The 17,926-nt window shown below is 44.0% G+C and overlaps 1 protein-coding gene across 1 annotated transcript in view; it reads left to right on the top strand.

The window, feature by feature from the left end:
- Positions 1-207: 207 nt before the first annotated feature.
- mboat2a (membrane bound O-acyltransferase domain containing 2a) overlaps positions 208-17,926 on the top strand; it is a 42,845-nt gene continuing 25,126 nt past the window's right edge. Inside the window, exon 1 of the mRNA XM_083998921.1 lies at positions 208-414. Within this exon, the coding sequence (XP_083855047.1) occupies positions 331-414 (84 nt within the window). The 5' untranslated portion in view covers positions 208-330. The remainder of the gene's footprint in view (positions 415-17,926) is intronic.

Here is a 17,926-nt window from a genome sequence, read left to right as displayed (position 1 = left end):
ACTTCCCACTTTTAGCCATTTAAACATAGATATAGAAACGTTTCTATATATATATATGCATTTAAACGCATATAATGTCATGTAACACAGGCTCCCTCACCAACTCTTGTTACTCTGGTTACGGGCGGCAGACGAAGCGAAGCGGTGGGCGGCTTGTGCTCTCGCCTTTCTTCTGTACTCTTTGTTTGATGTGTGCTGTGGATTACAACCATCCAGTCCGTCGCAACAGCAGCGGCAGCTGTAGTAGTGTATTTATCATCGCAGCGGCCGAGGGGAGTGAAGCGAACCGAAGGAAGGAGAGAGAAAGGATTTTCGGATCCCGACCCAAGCATGGCTACCCAAACGACAGCATCATGCACTGGATCCACTCTGTTGCAGCCAATCAGCGACATTATCAATCTCCCCCTCGATCAGGTATGTTTTTCTTTTTGTGAATAGAGACGTTATTGATTCGTGAGTAGAAAATGTAACGTTACCATAAGCAGCATATGTATCGCAGTTAGCTAGCATCTGGGGGTATAACGTTAGCAGAGGCTGATGGTGCGCATCGCTATTCTTCCTTAACGTTAGCTTAGCCTGTATACATTGCGGATTCACCCCCCAAAACGGCTGCTCATACACAAAAAAAAATCAGTGTCGGTGTTTTACTATCACCATAAGCCTGTAACCCTGTCAAGATGCACAGCAGCTAATGGCTTTAGTGTCTTCCTTTCGATGCCCAGAGCCTAATCCAGTGGTTTCCAAACTGGGGTCCGAGGACCCTCAGAGAGGCTCTGATCTGCTTTCTATCGGATCACCAGTTTAATCTGGATTAACTAGTTAAATTTCACTCAACATTGCCTTGAAGTTGGCCACAGAGCAGAGTTTAAGATGATTAATCTGCATCTGCTTTATGAACAGACACACTTTCTGACATGCAAGACAAAACAGCTGTGAAATGGATTCTTACAGTAATAGTCAGAAAGATCTCAGATTTGGCTCATCCTTCATTGTGCGTATTCAGTGGTGCTTAAATTAACCAGTCACCTCAGCACATCCAGTTTGGAGAAAGACATGCAGTCAAGATATTACTGTATTATGAGGCAATTCCTTAAGAATAGACGACTGCAGCAATCGCAGCTTGTGGAGCTTTATATTTATAACCCTAAACAAAGCCCAACATGTGTTTAGAGGACATTACTTGACCAGTTCATGTGCAGTGGGAGTTGGCTGAAGACCATAGGTGTGGTTCATCTACAGGATTATACTGAGATGACAGTGCCACTCTCATCACACATGCATATACGCACTGTACATTTCCATAGCAAAGACTGAAGTGGATACAGTGCACATAGCTCGTGGCTATGTGTGGAAGCTTCCGGTCGTATCGGCCTGGTTCAGTGACTCAGGGTTTGTTAGACATGTATGTGTCTCTGCAGTCCAGGTACTGTACACCCCCCATCAACACCACCAGTGTCTTCTCTCTTTATCGCCTCGTGCTGTTGATGATATGATTTGTTGAAGTGTGACTGTGGTTTGTCGAGAAAAGAAATGCACCCAGTCGACCACAGTGGTTTCCCCCCAAATACATAATGATTTCCACGTATTTACACAGAAGAGGTTGAAATGTCTCTAAAATACTTTCATTTTCTTTTTTATGCGGGTGTTGCCGTCTGGTAAATTTTTCTCGCGTCATCAATCATTCGTTACCTCACACGTTTCTTATCAGCAAGGGTCACACACACATAACCCTATTTCCTCTTGCTACCACTTTCACATGCAGGCGGCAAAAGCCCTACATTATTGCTCAAAGTGTAAACACCCGAGATTATAAAAGCGTGAATGGGAGGTTGTGTGAATCATAATATGCAAAACGGTGGACTTGAACAGTTTCAAACGAGCTGTGTGCAAACAAGAACTTGACTTCTTTGTCAACAGATCACGTTCACGGTGTTGCCTCCAAACCATGTGACACAACCCCTTGTCTTGTAATTCAGGCCCAATGGGAGCTCCATCGTACCTACAGTACATGTGCAGACTGGAATGTTTCATTATGTCTCCGGCGCTCTCCGCCCCCCCCCAAGCGCGCTGTGCTCTGACAGGAATGCTCCACGGCAAGAGCCGACCGTTTTTTAAAGGATCTGGTCTGGATCATAGAAACAAATAATTCTCTGAACTTGGGAAGGAGTTCAAGTGTTCATACTAGGGGTGTGTATTGGCAAGGACCTCACGATACGATACGTATCACGATACTTGGGTCACGATACGATATATTGCGATATATTGCGATATCCAAATTGTGCGATATATTGCGATATTACATAGTCCGCTGAAAAACTAAGAATGTATTATGCATCTTAAAATCCGAGTTGTAGGCCTATATTTACATTAAATGATAGTAGTAATTCATCACCAAATGAAAACTTTGTTAACATCTGTGTTTTCTAATAAGACAAACTTCTCAGTCTGTTTACCTCACTTCAATCTTTTGTATTGATACAAAATGGGCAAATATATGCATCTGACAAATTGTTTGTATTTCATACTAGTTCAAATTAATTAAATACAAACATGTAGATTGCTGCACTCTTACAAGTAAAAATAAAATTAAATATGTAGTTTTACATTTAAATAAAAATGTTAAATTGAAAATGAAATAACCTTATTATCTGAGACTGACATAACCTGCTGTATATTTACACTCCTGCGCTTCCACGTCCTGTCTGGCAATAAAGGCTGCAGTCACACAGACTGCAGTCACACACAGACACTGGCAGTGAGAGACACTCGTCCGTCAAACAAACACAACAAACAGCTGTGGATTTCCACGTGTGCTGAGCAGTGAGCGGAACCTACCGCGGCATCTCGCACCACAACAGCACCAGCTCCCGTTAGCTTAGCGGCTACCGGAGCCTGTCGGCTCTACAGTCTATGGTCAGCTCTGTAGCATTAGCTCCTCCAGCTGGGCTGCAGCGCTCGCGGTGCTCCGGTTCTACCTGGTTTCCGTGACAACGTGAACACAGCGGCTCCTCCGCTACGCTGAGAAGCTGTGAACAGTCTGCAGTAATCCGTGTTGTTGACGAGGGAGCGGACGCTTGGTGGCATGAGTGCAGGCGCTGTTAGCGTGTGTGGATTAGCATGTAGCTCGGCACAGACGCAGCCTGGCTTGCCCCGTTTAGGTGATCTGACAAGCCGCCTGAGGTGATGCCTCAGTGGGGTTGCACCAGGTGCAGCCCCGGTCTCTCCTGGTCCTTCACGACGTAGAAAGCCGAGCTCATCCAGCACACTGCACTGGGGTTTGCTTTGCTACGGACGAGTATCAGTCGGTGTCGGTCGCACTGTGGCACATTCTACACTTTATGAAACATGTGCATTATGTTTGATTTACAATGATGGGGCTTTCCTGATCTCTTCCTCTGATGCCTCCAACAACGCCATCTACTGGGCTGAACAAGCAACTACTACTTTAGTACCAAAAAAAATAAATTCACCTTTTTTTTTTCATCTCAATTTATATAATAAAATATCGATACTTGGCGTCCTTGTATCGATACAGTATCGCCGTTCAAAATATCGCGATATTGTGCCGTATCGATATTTTCTTACACCCCTAGTTCATACCTTGCCAATAATAAGTGGAACAATGAGTTCCCCTCTGTTGTGTATTTCTAATGGTAATAGTATTAAATATTTATAAGAAATAGGTATTAGACTACTCTAATAATAGTAATAACACAATTTGTAATTGGTTTGTTGTTCAGAGGGCTATAATTATTAATGATGACTTTTATTTTTTTATTCTATGTCTGAACAGTTGCCAAGCCTCTTGCCTCGGTGCCATAGGGGTTTACTCGGAGGATGTGTAGCATTTACAAAGCAGGAAATGAGAAGTCAAAAATATTGGTATTGACTCTCCCAGTCATATGCCTCTGGCCTTTGCGCATGTCGTTTCTCTCTATTTGAATGGGCACTGGCTGAGTACACAAGAAAGGCATTGCAACAAACAGGACACATTATCATGGGATCATAACACCCCCCTCCCTCCCCCAATACTTTGTTGGACAGGTGTCACCCCCGTGACAATGTGGCTTGTTAGCTTCCTGCCAGCTGGGAGCATTACTGTGCCAGAGCTGCTGTCAACATCGCGGAAATCAATACAGCCACTCAGATACAGTATGATCTGTGTGCATCACAGACATTGACACTCATTTTTTTATGAGGCCATTATAGTGTGCCACCTCACTGTATGTTGTTAGGATGTAAGTAACCCATAGGGGGGACAGGACAGGTCTCTGCACCAGACGGTGTCACAGCTATAATAGGACCTGGGAAATCTGAACCAACACTATGCTTCTGCCTCTCTCTCTCTCTCTCTCTCTCTCTCTCTCTCTTCCTTCCTCTTTACTTTTCTTTCTCTTGCTATCACATATGGCCTTTCCCCACTCTGGTACTACTTATAACACCTCCTACAGCATTTCTCTGTGCCCACCACCACACCACACATGTTTCACCCACTCTGAAGGGGTTCTGAAACGACAGAGATGTATTATAGGCTCGAAATTCCACGTCCTCACCTCCAGCTGCGTCGGCCCTGGATTTGGTTATATTTGCATCTGCTTGTCACAAACCTTGTGGCGTTAAGGTCATAAACACTATAAAGTGCTGCTCCCAGACTTGTAGACGTTGACCTGATGGTGTTCATTAGGGAAATCCTTGACATTTTACAGCATATTATCTGGCCTCCACCACCCAGAGTTTAAACACCCAGGCTGTTGCTTTACACCTTTGTTTTTCTGCTCATGTCGATTTCAGTCTAAAAAGCAGACATGTTGTCTTTTATTCCAGTACATTGACCTACACTGATGTCTGTGTGGTTATCGTCAATGTCATAGTAGTCTTTAAGTGCGGAATTGAAAAGGTTTCTTTAAAGGCCTTTTGGATGAAAGGTGAAATGTCTTCAAGCAACCAAGAAAGAAGTTCAGTGGCCTTCAATTCAGCTCTCAAAGACTTTAATTACAGATTTTGCATACTGCTATATCTCCCTTCCTTTAAGCCTTTGCATAGCATTTGATGTCAGGCAGCATTGACACTATGACACTAACCCTTGCAGATTGGGCTCAAGGTTTAATTGTGGTTCCTGTTCTCTTTTCATATCATCATACACAGAAAATATAACCAAATTTATGTCACAACACCACAGACCTTGTTGCTGTGTTTAGCTGCTAAAGCTAGCTTGAAAACATAAAAAAGAGGCCCCGGTTTATCCACCTGAGATGTTGACTTTAAGGCATCTGACCTTGGAGGAATTGTTTCCTCGAAGAAAGGACTTTTGTAACAGGCTCAGTTGTATCATCAGCTGTGAAGTCATTCTACAGCTGCAGCTGTTTCAATATGCAGCAGCTGGACTCCTCCACCGGCTCCTTCACATACACAATGAACCCTCACAACTTTCTGTTTGTTTGTTCATCTCCTCATTGTCTTGCATCCTAATATATTTATGAGGAATTGTGCCCTTACACAAGTGATTTTGTACCATGCAGTCCAAAACAAAGAGTGGCTGATTTTGTGACTTGCCTTTCGATATTTAGTTTGCATTTTAAATCTCTTGTTTTTTTCTATTGAAGGAAGTAGAAAAAGGGGAAGTGAGTAGTGACTTAAGTTTACCGATGCTTGAATTCTGTAGGTTTTCAGTTGTACGGCATGTGACAAGTTGTGTGTGTTCGACAGACGCAGTTAAGCCTCAGTTTTCTCCGTGTCCCATACTTTAATGACACAACAAAAGAAAATGTCAGTTTTCTGGCTTTTGCTATTTTTATCTCTGAATAGCAGGAGCATAATGCTTCCAATGCCTCTATTGAGAAACATGCAGATGGCTTCGCGGCACATCAATCATGTCAGTGAAGCAACAATGTTGGACATAATGATGCTGCAGCCTCGCAGGTATACCAGCTCACGGAGCAGAGGTGGTGCCGCCGCTGTGGTTGCAAAAAAAGGCCCTGCTGCCCAGCTGTACAATCAGTCTTCTGTTTATGTGACATATTGGATTGCAGTTTGTCAGTTGACAGCCACATCTTTTATCATGATAACAAGCCTTCTTTTGTTGTCGCTGCTGCATTTTCCACCAGGCTATTGTACTGTAGGCCTGTGAGCCCACACAGTGCCGAGGGTTTGACTCCAAGCTCTCCTTTTATCCACTGACTGCTCCCTGCTATCAGTGATACAAGTCTAATACTGTCATATAATGAATGGGTGGGGTGAAATGAGGCGGTCACATCACTCAGAGTTATTCATAACGTCTCTTGATCCTTGTAAAACAATCATACAAGTTGATATTTCCATCTCTGAGCGGAAGTGTTGAAGGTTTTTCGTGTAGCTGTGCCTAAAGAATCTCCTGTTGGCTCACCTCAATGGTCCCTCACTGCCGCTGACTGAATCCCCAAAGCTCCTGAGCCTGGGACCACTCGTCTTACTTTTAAGCCCTTGGGTCTCGTCAGAGTTTCCCTACCTCCCCTTTGTCTTTAATTGGCCGCCCTCTGGGGAGTCTTATCCCTCCAATTGATTTCTTTCCCTCTTGGCTCTCACTAATGGAGTGCTGCTGACTGCTGCCATTATTGTGGCGCATAATCAACAACACACAAGCATGTGTGATTTCTCCTGGGGAATATGGAAAGACTTGGCTGGTGTCGTTAATGTGACTGGATGGTTGAAGCAGCTCTTTCATAAAGGTGGCTCAGACTTATATGATCATGTATTTAATGAGGGTTGAGAGTCAGGGTTAGAAGAACTGACCCTCTGTCAGTTTGGCATGAAGAAAAATAATCTAAATCGCTGTTTAGTCTACTCTTAAATCCTCTGGACTTTTTTATTTACTTGTTTATGGAGAGTTTGACCCAGTTTAGCTTATTTATGTATTGATGTAATACTGCCTTGGTGAACCTATTAGATCATAGTTACGACAACGCTTTCACCTCTGTATTATTTGAGGTTAAGCATTATTATCATGACTTCCATGTGTGGTTTTATTGCTCACAGTCTTGGTATTGCAAAGCTGTTACACTAAAAGCACCAATCAAGGCCTGAGCTATGTTATCAGAGGCATGAGGGAGAAATGTAGTTGATAAATCTTGTGTGGCGCCTTGTAATAGAGCAAAACACATGGGTGGGGGTGTGTCACTGTAGAGCTAGATCTTGATACGCTTAGGAAATCTGTGTTTCTGTCATTCATCCTCCCTGTGGCCACAAAAGTGGATGTTCACATGACTCAGCTTACTAACTCATGAGTCCCATTGGTAACGGAGGGCTGTTTTGAGGGTGTGCCAAAAAAAAAAATTGTACGGTTGGGTTTGGAGATCCAGCGCAGAAACACAGGGAAGCATCATAACAGCTTCAGATGACTCTACGGGCCGAGCAACTAGACATATTTGTTGTTGCAGATTTGCAGATTAATGTTAACAAGCAGAGGTCAGCTTTGAAATCTTGCCTCTGGTTATGATGGGGTCATCACAGTTCACTTTGATAGCTGATAACCAGTCTCCAAGGCATTTCACAAATGTTGTTTGCTTCTTCTATTCAATTTCAGGCCAGGCCAGCCAGCATTTATGATCACATAGCTGAGGTCAATAATATCTGCACAAAACTCTTACATTCTGTGCAACAGCTGCTCCTTTCTGACTTATCGCTGTGCTCAGCCGGGAGTCCAATGGGGCTGAAGTTAGACGCATCCAATATAAATGAAAGGGCATGAATATTTATCAGCGTGACTTTGCACTGTCACTCGTAACGTTCATTGGAATAAGTAAGTGAAGTCGTTCAGCTAAATTGCCTTTGCACGAACGGTTCGCTTATATTTTTCCAATGGCTCTTTGATCCGGTAAGTAGTCAATCTGAGTATTGATCATCGCTGACAAGTTGCGCTATCATCTGAAAAGTTCAGTCACTAAATGCGGAATTGATTCACAGTGTTGACTCCTCAGGGCTTTCTGCTATCGATTCCTTTAAACCTGATCACCTGTGTCCATACGTGACCATACCGATCAGTTAGAGGTGCTGTCATACAGATACATTCAAGGAACCAAAACATGAAGTGATCCAGAGTTTGTTTGGGACTGAACTGAGACCACTTCTCGAAAAAAAGAAGGAGGAACGATTGGTAATTGCTTTGGTCTGTCTGCACCTGACTGCCTGTACTGGTCTAAAGAAGCAAAGGTGTAAAAACACCTTTAAAATCGTCTTTTTTCAGTTCATTGTCCTTCATAGAGGGAAACAAAGTACCACAATAGAACATTTAAGAACACAATGAAAGATAAAATAAAACAATACAATGGAGAAGAGGGTTGTTTCCGAATGACATCGACTGAAATGAGAATGTAATAATGACTAGATAAAATAGTGCCCTCATTCTATCTCATTTCGTAGTACCCACAAACACACTGCATCTGCTTCCCTGTTCCCTTCAGTGACTTCACTTCCCAGTAAATTACAGCCATGGAGCAGGACGGGGCCTCGGATGAGGGATCTTCCTGTGAGACTTTGGCCTGAGTCGATGTCGTCTGTAGCGACATATCTGAGCAGTGCCGTGGTAGAGCGACCACACAACGTTCACTCAGCCGGCAAATGTCAGTTACTTAACATGCTTATGTAACAATATTGCCCAGCAATTTCATTCTTTTTGTAGCTTTACTGGGGGAAAAAATACCTTTTGTTCAATTCTGATACTTGAACATTACTGTGAAGTTTGAGCTTTTAAGTGGACTTTTTTTTATTGTGAATCACAGCGCAGTCTTTCTAAAGCCTCAGCGCTCCATGTTTCCATGTCAACACGTCAACTGGTCATTTGAGTACTTGACTGCAGATTCTTGCCGGAGTGCTAAGTCACTTGAAAGGATCGGTTGAGTAAAGGTTGTCTCGCCGCTCTTGGCACATCACTGAGGACTCTTTGACTGTTGCATATATGCCGCTGTATCATAGCAACTGAGTGCTTTCTGTTCTTTCGTTCTAGTTGCCAATGCTGGGAATATTGTCTCGAGTCAATCCCACTTCCCCTTTACCTCACAAACTGTTGTTAAAGTGCTGTAGGTCTAATTACACAGGCTTATACATTAACTAACAATGTAAGTCAAATTTAAGGGCTTATGGTTCTTGAGTCCATTTAATTCCTGAACACATGATCTGCCATTTTTATTCTGGAGGACTCCTGCCTCTGAAATACTAAGATGCTGAATGTATTTTCTTGTGGTTCACTGCTTGTCTAAGTGTCTTCTGTGTTGTATGCTGCCTAGAAAATTACACACAGGCACTTGTTTGCGTACTGGAACGTCCTGTAATAGTTCTTAGGGTGGCTCAGTCTCTGTGAATGATGGCTTGTATATTTGCTGGGTGTTTTGCCGTTGGAGACCTTAGAGCGACAGCACTGATGGTCAAAATAGAAAGGGGACAACATGTGCTGCAATGACCAATTTCCTTTTTTTTTTTAAAGGAAGGAGTAACTTTTTTCAGAAGCATGAAGCCTACGTGCTGAAAACAGACATACAGCAAGAGAAGCATGAATCAGAGACGTGAGTTGCGCTGATTCCACCAAGTTGCACTGCGTCATTATTCAAGTCATTTCAAAGCCTCTTATTCTCCAAGCAAGACTGATCATGCTTGGCAGCATACAGTACTCTCTGTCTTTATGCACACCGTGTGCAGGAACTACAGCTGTGGCCCTGTGTTCAAACAACATGAGGGTGGTTATTATACTATAGTTTGGCGAGAGGCTGTCTCCAGTATTATTATTAGCAAAGTCTCAAGAGTGACAGGACTTTTGCTTCAGCAGCTCTGTGTGAATGAAACCGGGTGATGAGCAGGCAGTAGCTCAGTGTTTTTGCCTCTTGGGCCAAATATCCAGACAACTTTTTTTTTAAATGGAAAGATGGCTACAGACGAATTATCTTGCATTTCTGGTCTGCTCTGTCTTTTTTTTGTGTGTGTGCAAAACGTGAGCATTTATGCTTTGCTTTAAAGGAATAGTTAAACATTTTGGCAAATTGGCCCTTTGCCATAATCCCTATAGTTTTAGGAGTAGGTTTGTTACCTTTAATTCTCGGTGCAAGCTGTTTTTAGAACGGCGGAGCAGAGCTATGAGCTGCTCAGAGCTACGCTACAGAGGCTAATGGGATTTCTTGGTTTTCCTCATCAAACTCATCAAATACACAATCCAACAACTCCAAAACGCTCCGGTGGACAAGTTGTGAACTGCACATTCACCACGCTATGAGATAATACTGGGACGTCACGTTACAGAGTTGTTTTCGAGGCAAATGCAGAGACTGCTTGCCAAAAAACTGCCTCCGACTGGAACGCGCATTAGCGGTATTGCATGAATTTAAAGGTAACAAACCTACTCCTAAAACTATAGGGATTATGGCAATGGGCCAATTTGCCAAAATGTTGAACTATCCCTTTAAAGGACTTCAGGCTCACATCGCAGCGATTAAAAACATGATTTAATATCATTCTCTACCAGCATTTACAGCCATCAGGGGTGACACTGTGATGCAATGGTCAACGCCACCTCACAGAAAGAGGATTCTGGGTTTGATTCACAGTTCTGGGCATTTCTGCATTGGTTTTTGCCACGTTCCTCAGCTTCCTCAAACAGTCCAAATGCATGCACAGTATCGGTTGATTGGCAGTGGAAGTGTGAATGTCAGTGTGTGTGTTGTTTGTGAGCGCTATGATGACCTACCTGCAGGACGACCCCGCCGGCGCCCTATGTCAGCTGGGATTGGCTCCAGGGAAATTAAACTATAAAATCTGCTTGTATGTGTTAAATATTTTAGATTGAAAACAGCAGAAAAGGATCTGCTGGTGGATTGCTGTCATTAAATCTGATGGAAAATTTAGAATTTTCCACAATATCTGTCTTTCACACTTGCATAGACTGTGGGAGTAAGCTGTCATTCTTTTTTTTCTTTTTTTTTCTTTTTTTTTTTACTGATGTCTGAAAACCAAGAAAATAACAGATCCACTGGCTCGTCTGTGTTGGCTCCAAAATTGTCCACATTTCCCATTGAGAACGCTTTTTGAAACTCCCTTTCCTTCCTGCTAGTGGAGTCATATTATAAATCGGATGTCTCCACCACTGGCAGTTGTTTGCTAAGAGTTATGTGCATATCAAATGTGGATGTCAAACAATGCCACTTGTGTATATCTTAATCCGTTTACATTATTCAGCACTGTGCTAGAGATACGCATCCACAGGCAGCAGGAATATATCTACCGGGCGACATCATCAGACAGCAACAATTTCATCAATTTATTGGTTTATACCTTACAAAACATTTTATGGAGCACACTGCATTTTTCATTGGGACATACTGCTGATCCCTGTGTGTCTGTTTCTCTGTAATGGTGCCAACTACATGTTTGAATATTTGCATTTTGTGGCTGGCAGGTGTTAAAGGGATAGTTCACCCAAAATTCAAATTTCACTCATTATCTACTCTGGGCTGGGAGAATTTTCAGAGTCCTCCGTGCCTTCTCGGAGTTACGGGGGGGTCCGCGCAGCAGTATTTGTCCATATAATGGTTGTGAATGGAGCTCACTTTTCTTCGTCCAAAAAGACACACCAAAAAACATCCAAATACCTCCATACTGCTCGTCTGTAATGTCCCTCTTGTATTGAAGCCCCGACATGAGAAATTGTTCCGCCAGGAAGAGCAGTGAACTGAGACACTGGGAGCTTCCGCTACAAACAAGCTTAAAATATAGACTTATTTAATTTTTTTCGGAACAACTTCTCATGTTGGGGCTTCAATACAAGAGGGACATTACAGACGAGCAGTATGGAGGTATTTGGATGTTTTTTGGTGTGTCTTTTTGGACGAAGAAAAGTGAGCTCCATTCAGAACCATCATATGGACAAATACTGCTGCGCGGACCCCCCCGTAACTCCGAGAAGGCACGGAGGACTCCCAGCCCTTAGTCGACATGAGGGTGAGTAGATAATGAGTGAAATTTGATTTTGGGTGAACTATCCCTTTAACGTGTATCAAAGGGGATAAGTGGTAATTGGCATCCCAAGTCTGCACAGCCCACATAGGACGTTTTCTACGAAGAATGCTGGCTAATGATATTTCTGTAGAATATAATAATAATCATACACTCGCACTTCGTCTCTCCTCTCTCCCTCCTGTTGCTGTGGTGCTGTGTGTTTGTTGTGCCGCTGACATGGTAACATACAGTATATGCACATAAGCCAAAGTCACTCCTCATTGTGTAATTGTATCCTGATGTGATAACATGACTTCATCATGAAGCATTTCTATTGAACCAGGAGCACGCTCTAACCAAAAGCAGCCCTGTAATCTTTGCGTGGGTCTGTACTTGTGTGTTTTTTTTTTTTTTTTTTTACTTATTTTTTAAGAAAAGACTCACACACGCACACACATATATTGTGTGCTTGGTTCTGGCCCAGTGCTGCCAGCTGCCTTGTGGGGAATGGCTGATTGTTTCGCTATTAATAGCCAGCCTGACCGTAGAGCCTGACTGGGATCTGTGGATCAGCTCAGAGAGGGAGAGTGCCACGCTGCAGGCCTTAACACTCCTGTGTGTGTGTGTGTGTGTGTGGTGTGTGTGTGTGTGCATCAGTGCATGCTTCCTTTTGGGCTGCCTCTATCCCCCCTCTGGTACTTTCCTCATGATTTCCAGCATCAACACGAGCACATTTTCAGCCCCCTTTTTTTTTTTTTTTTTTAAGGATTGTAGTAAATCTATTGCAACAAATTCATCATGCAAAGAACAAGAATACTGTTGTTCCCATCCTGTCAGCATGATCTAGTTTCACTGAGCACACACACACACACACACAAAAGTCAGTTTGTCTTGAGGAGCCCGACCAGCTGTGCCATATTTGTCAGCCAAGACTAAAGTAGTCATGACATTGCGTGTGTCTTTGTCTGGCTGCAGGTAGTGTAAGTACACACACACATGTGTTTGTTTGCCAGTGTGTGTTTGCAGAACACTGCCAGGCCCTTCACCACTCTCATTTCCCTCCAGCTGGGGAGGGGGCTGCTGAATTGCAGAGGATGGAGCAGCATTATGTTGATTCTCCAGCTGGCTTTTCCTGCTCTGGTCTTCTCTCCACGTTCTCTCCCTTTGAAACCTGAATTTGAACAGCTCTAATATATAAATCATACTAGTCGGTGCTTCGGCAGCTTCCTGCACGCTTTTGCTGAGAATTTCTAAGCTCTGTTTTCTTCCACTCCCTTCATAACATTAGCAAACACTCATATCATCAGCTGTTGTTAATCTCTCTGTGGGAATTAGACATCACCGCTCTCTAAAGAGGATCAGGACCTGTCTATATGTAATATACTATACACGCTGTGGAGACACATTGCTTAGAATTCAGACAGTGACACTAGTTGAGTTTAACTTGGGGGTGGAGGGAGGGAGGGAGGGTGGGTGGGTGGGTGGGGGCTTTGATTCCCCTCCCTCCACACTGGCAGCAGCGCCCTGAATCTGCATGAGTCATTGTTGGACTACAGCTGATGGAAATGAAATGAGACTGTGCAGAACGGGGAGAGTAGCGTCACATAAGCCGTACGGGTGGTGGTGGTGGTGGAAGAAGAGTGTATGTGTGTGTCTGTGTGTGTGTGCAGGGGGGGGGGGGGGTGGGGTGGTGGTGTGACTTAATGACATGGAAAAAAGGGTTTTATGCTAATGACTGTCTAAATTTATCTCCCACTTTGTGTAGGCACACACACACACACACACACACACACACAGATGCAGGCACACATGCACAAACAGGAACCCACCGGTCGCTGTGGGTATAAGGCTTGGATAAGGGAAGCATACACTGCTGCTCCCTTTGAGAAGGAACTATTTTGGTCTCATTGGGCTAAACACAGACCATGCGAGGGGAGGGGGAGGGGACCGAGGAGTACTACTTATGAAAAATCATATTAGTGTGTGTGTGTGTGTGTGTGTGTGTGTGTGTGTGTGTGTGTGTGTGTGTTGCTGCACGCACTCATTGAAGGAGTGAAAGTCATTGCCTAAGCAAAAAGCTCTCTCATGGGAAAGACGTCCTCCACCTATAGACAGCAGTTCAGACTGAACAAGCCAGTTTGATTCAGACGCTTATCTGTCTCCTGTGTGTTCTCTCACTGTGCTCACACACTGACACAGACGGCTAAATAAAAACGAGAAAGTACCAAGACTGGACGCAAACTCTCATTTTCATCAACATCTTTTTTTCCCGGTTGATGATTCCAACTTTGTTTCCCACCAGACTTTTTCCTCCAGAGCCGGTGTGAGGTTGATATATTTTTGGTTCTTGAGTGAAATATAGCCACTGGATTGACTGCTGTGACAGCTGTTACAGATGTTCGCAGTCCCTCAAGGACGAATTGGGTGATTCGGCGTCTTGTTTTTTTTTTATATAAAAGGGAAGAGGAATAACTGTAACTGGGCCCCAGATGACAAATAACTCATCATCTGTCTGTTCTCTTATTCGTCATCACTCGTGTGTCTCTCTGTGTGTGTGTGTGTGTGTGTGTGTGTGTGTGTGTGTGTGTGTGTGTGTGTGTGTGTGTGTGTGTGTGTGTGTGTGTGTGTGTGTGTGTGTGTGTGTGTGTGTGTGTGTGTGTGTGTGTGTTTTCGCAGCCTCTCTGCCTGGCTGCTGCTCCTCTCTAATGTGACATGTCCGGCTGATATGGTGCATTGCAACACGAGCAAGGGGGCAGCTAACTGTGGCATTATGGTGGTTGGAGTGAAATCATGATTGTGGGTGAAGTCACAGTCAGTCCTTTTGAAAACTAAAAGTGAAGAAAACAAATCAGGGAATAAAAAGTAAAAAAAAACAAAAAAAAAACAGGGACGGTGGTGTTAGGTTGACATGAACAGGAGGTGCGTTCAAGCCCCCCTGAGGGTCTGGATGTTTCCTCTCCCTCACACGTACACCAGACAGACAAACAGACAGACATACCACACTGTATTTCACTCAGTAATGAGCTTCAGGAAAAGGGGCTTATCTCTGTCTTCCACTGCATCCACAATGACTTCCTCCCTCTTTCAGTCTTTGTGTCGGACAATAATGCAACGCTCCTTAAAGCCTTTAGAGATGAACCCCTCCGTGCTGCGGCTGACAGGAGGAACCGCCTGACAGCTTATTGCCCTGAAGTACCAGGCAGTTGCTCACTGGGCTCTCTGCCACCCATCAAAACATCTGCATGCTCTCACCTTCTGCGCCTCTCTGATCCATACACACCGTAACCACACGCGAGTGGAGGGAGGGAGAGACCCATGCTGTTTAAGGGGGTACGCTTGTTCTCACTGAGCCTCAGTGCAGTGGGGTTTTATTTCAAATATGGTGTGAGTGGGGTTTGTTAACGTGAGTGAGAAGAAAGGAAAGAAAGCAATAATGGTGTGTTTTTGTAGTTACAAAAACCCATACAACTTTCCTTCCCATGCCGTGTTTCCTAATAATTGCATACTTCTATGGTTTGAACCACACTCACACTTTACGTTCATTCAGTGTTTCTCTCCAGTTTAGTCTTTTATGTACTGTATGTCGTCTTTTTTTTAAAATCCCCTAAGGCAGTGATTCTTAACCATAGGGCCGCGGCCCACGCTTGGGCCGCCAGCACCCCCCAGAGGGCCCCAAAAAACGTTCAGTTTTGCACCTGTGGGCTGCAAGGGCCGCGGACTGCGTAGACCAGCATGTCCAAAGTCCGGCCCGCGTCTCTGGCCTCCAAACAGGCTGAATGACAAGAGGGAGTGAAGCCTCTTGTCAGTCATCCAGGATCTTTGTCTCTGTGGGGGGAGGCGGGGCCGCTACCACACACACAGTGCTGCATGTGAACCTACGCTAGGTAACGTCAGTGTTGCCAACTTGGCGACTTTCCAAACCCTCTTAAAGCAGAACTATGCAGGATTTCGGCTGTAATTATTGAGGCTCAGAGACACTGTGATGGCTGAGTGACCTATTATGAGGTGAATGGGGTCTAGGCCAATGCGCCCACCCCCCCCACTGGCTGAAAACCGCACTTGCAAGATCAGTCCTCCGTCTCGGTGTCCCAAATCTCATCAATGGATAGAACTATAGCGAGAAACTGCCTTACGGCAGTACGAGATAAGAACGCAGATGACGTCATGCATGTCATGAATCGTGATTGGTTTGAGTTTGGAAAGTCAGAGGAAACCATGGAAACATGAAATGTTTAGAAGTTCGGCTTGTGGCTACACGGAGCTAATGCTAACACGGACACACACACACCATGGATCTTTTATAAGATAATGTAATACATCATGACACACACACACCTTCGCGTTTTGGAACCTTTATTCATGTGTGTGTATGTCTGTGTCTTTGTGTCTTTGTCTGTGTGTGGCCGTATTAGCGTTAGCTCCGTATTAGCGTTAGCTCCGTATTAGCGTTAGCGCCGTGTTAGCGTTAGCTCCGTGTTAGCGTTAGCTCCGTGTTAGCAGGGCTTAGCAAACACCGCTCTCTACCTTCAGCAGTAAACACAAGCACGTGTAGGGAGGGGGTGGAGGAGGTGATGGCGGCGAGTTTCTTTTTTTACGACAGTGACATGTGCCTCCCAGAACTGTGGGGGAGCCCCGGAGAGGGAAAAAAAGAGAAACCAACGAAGGAGCGAGCTATTTCCGGCCGACTTGCATAGTTCTGCTTTAACGACTTTCTTTTAGTCAAAAGCGACTAGCGACAAATCTAGCGACTTTTCCGGTGCTGTTACAAACGTTTCTGGTTTGGAGACTCGGACGTGAAAGCACGTCATCACTGCTGTTTTCAACGGTGCTGCCGTGAGCCCCCCGCCCCCGTCCCTACAGCCCCCACCGGCGGTGTCACGGAGTTGTCCCCGCTACAGAGACCCGCTCCACGCCGCTGACACCCCCACCACACAGTGCGACATAAACAGCCTCAGCGCAGTCACTACTCACCTCATCTACTGTGATGACACATGGTCAATATCTATTGAAGTGCTATTTTGTTGATACTTGATAAGAAAATTTTTTGATTTAAAAAAAAAAAAATTCCAGACAAATTTTTCTTCATTTTATGTGGTCTTCAAATATGAAAAGCAGAGTGATTTTTGGTAAAAACTTGTTTAGATTTGTTTATCTGTGAAGAAATGAAAAGAATTCCATTTGCAATAAAACAGTAGGCTATTACAGTAAATAGTTAATTTTATATATATATATATATATATTTAATGGGCCCCGGGCCACTTTATACTATAAAAATTGGGCCTCAAGGTCAAAAAGGTTAAGAACCCCTGCCCTAAGGAACTTTCAGTGGGTTTGCTGCAGTGCATTTATCCAAACCAGTGGCTCTTTCCCTTTCTTTGTCTCCCTTTTGAATCTCTTACAAACTGTTCTGCAGCACAGATATTCTGCCTTACATTCTGTACAATAAGAGTGCTGTACCCCAGGGTAAGGTTTGGCTTCAGAATGAATCAATAATGGAGAAGGAGATCCATGCATTATGAATGAAGAAACAACGCACCCTGGCACAGGAACTTGTCTGTTGCAAAATGTTTATTCAGTAAACTACGATTCCAACTCCGGCGAAAAAAACATTTAGTCATGTCTTTTAACAGAGAGTGATATTGTCCCTTTGTTTTTGCCGTGCAGTGCATTATCTAGAATTCTGTTGTCACTGTAACTTTCTGGAAAAAAAAGTGCAGCATGCACAACTCTTTCCATGCATGCAGTATACGTATGTGGGATGTATGGTAGCCCTGAGGACTCAATGCACTGATAAAAAAACACATGCATTGCAAATATACAAAACGCAAGCAACTGAATAAAGCAACTTCACTGCAAATACACACAACCTGAAAAAATAAAGAAACGCCCTGCAAGTACGCACAACACGACCAAAGAGGCAAACATACCACAGATACATCCAACAAAACCAAATGAAGAAACAACCTACAAATAG

Source organism: Trachurus trachurus, assembly GCF_905171665.1.
Source record: "Trachurus trachurus genome assembly, chromosome: 22".
In the NCBI taxonomy this organism is placed as follows: Eukaryota; Metazoa; Chordata; class Actinopteri; order Carangiformes; family Carangidae; genus Trachurus; species Trachurus trachurus.
This window is presented reverse-complemented; position numbering and strand designations above follow the sequence as displayed.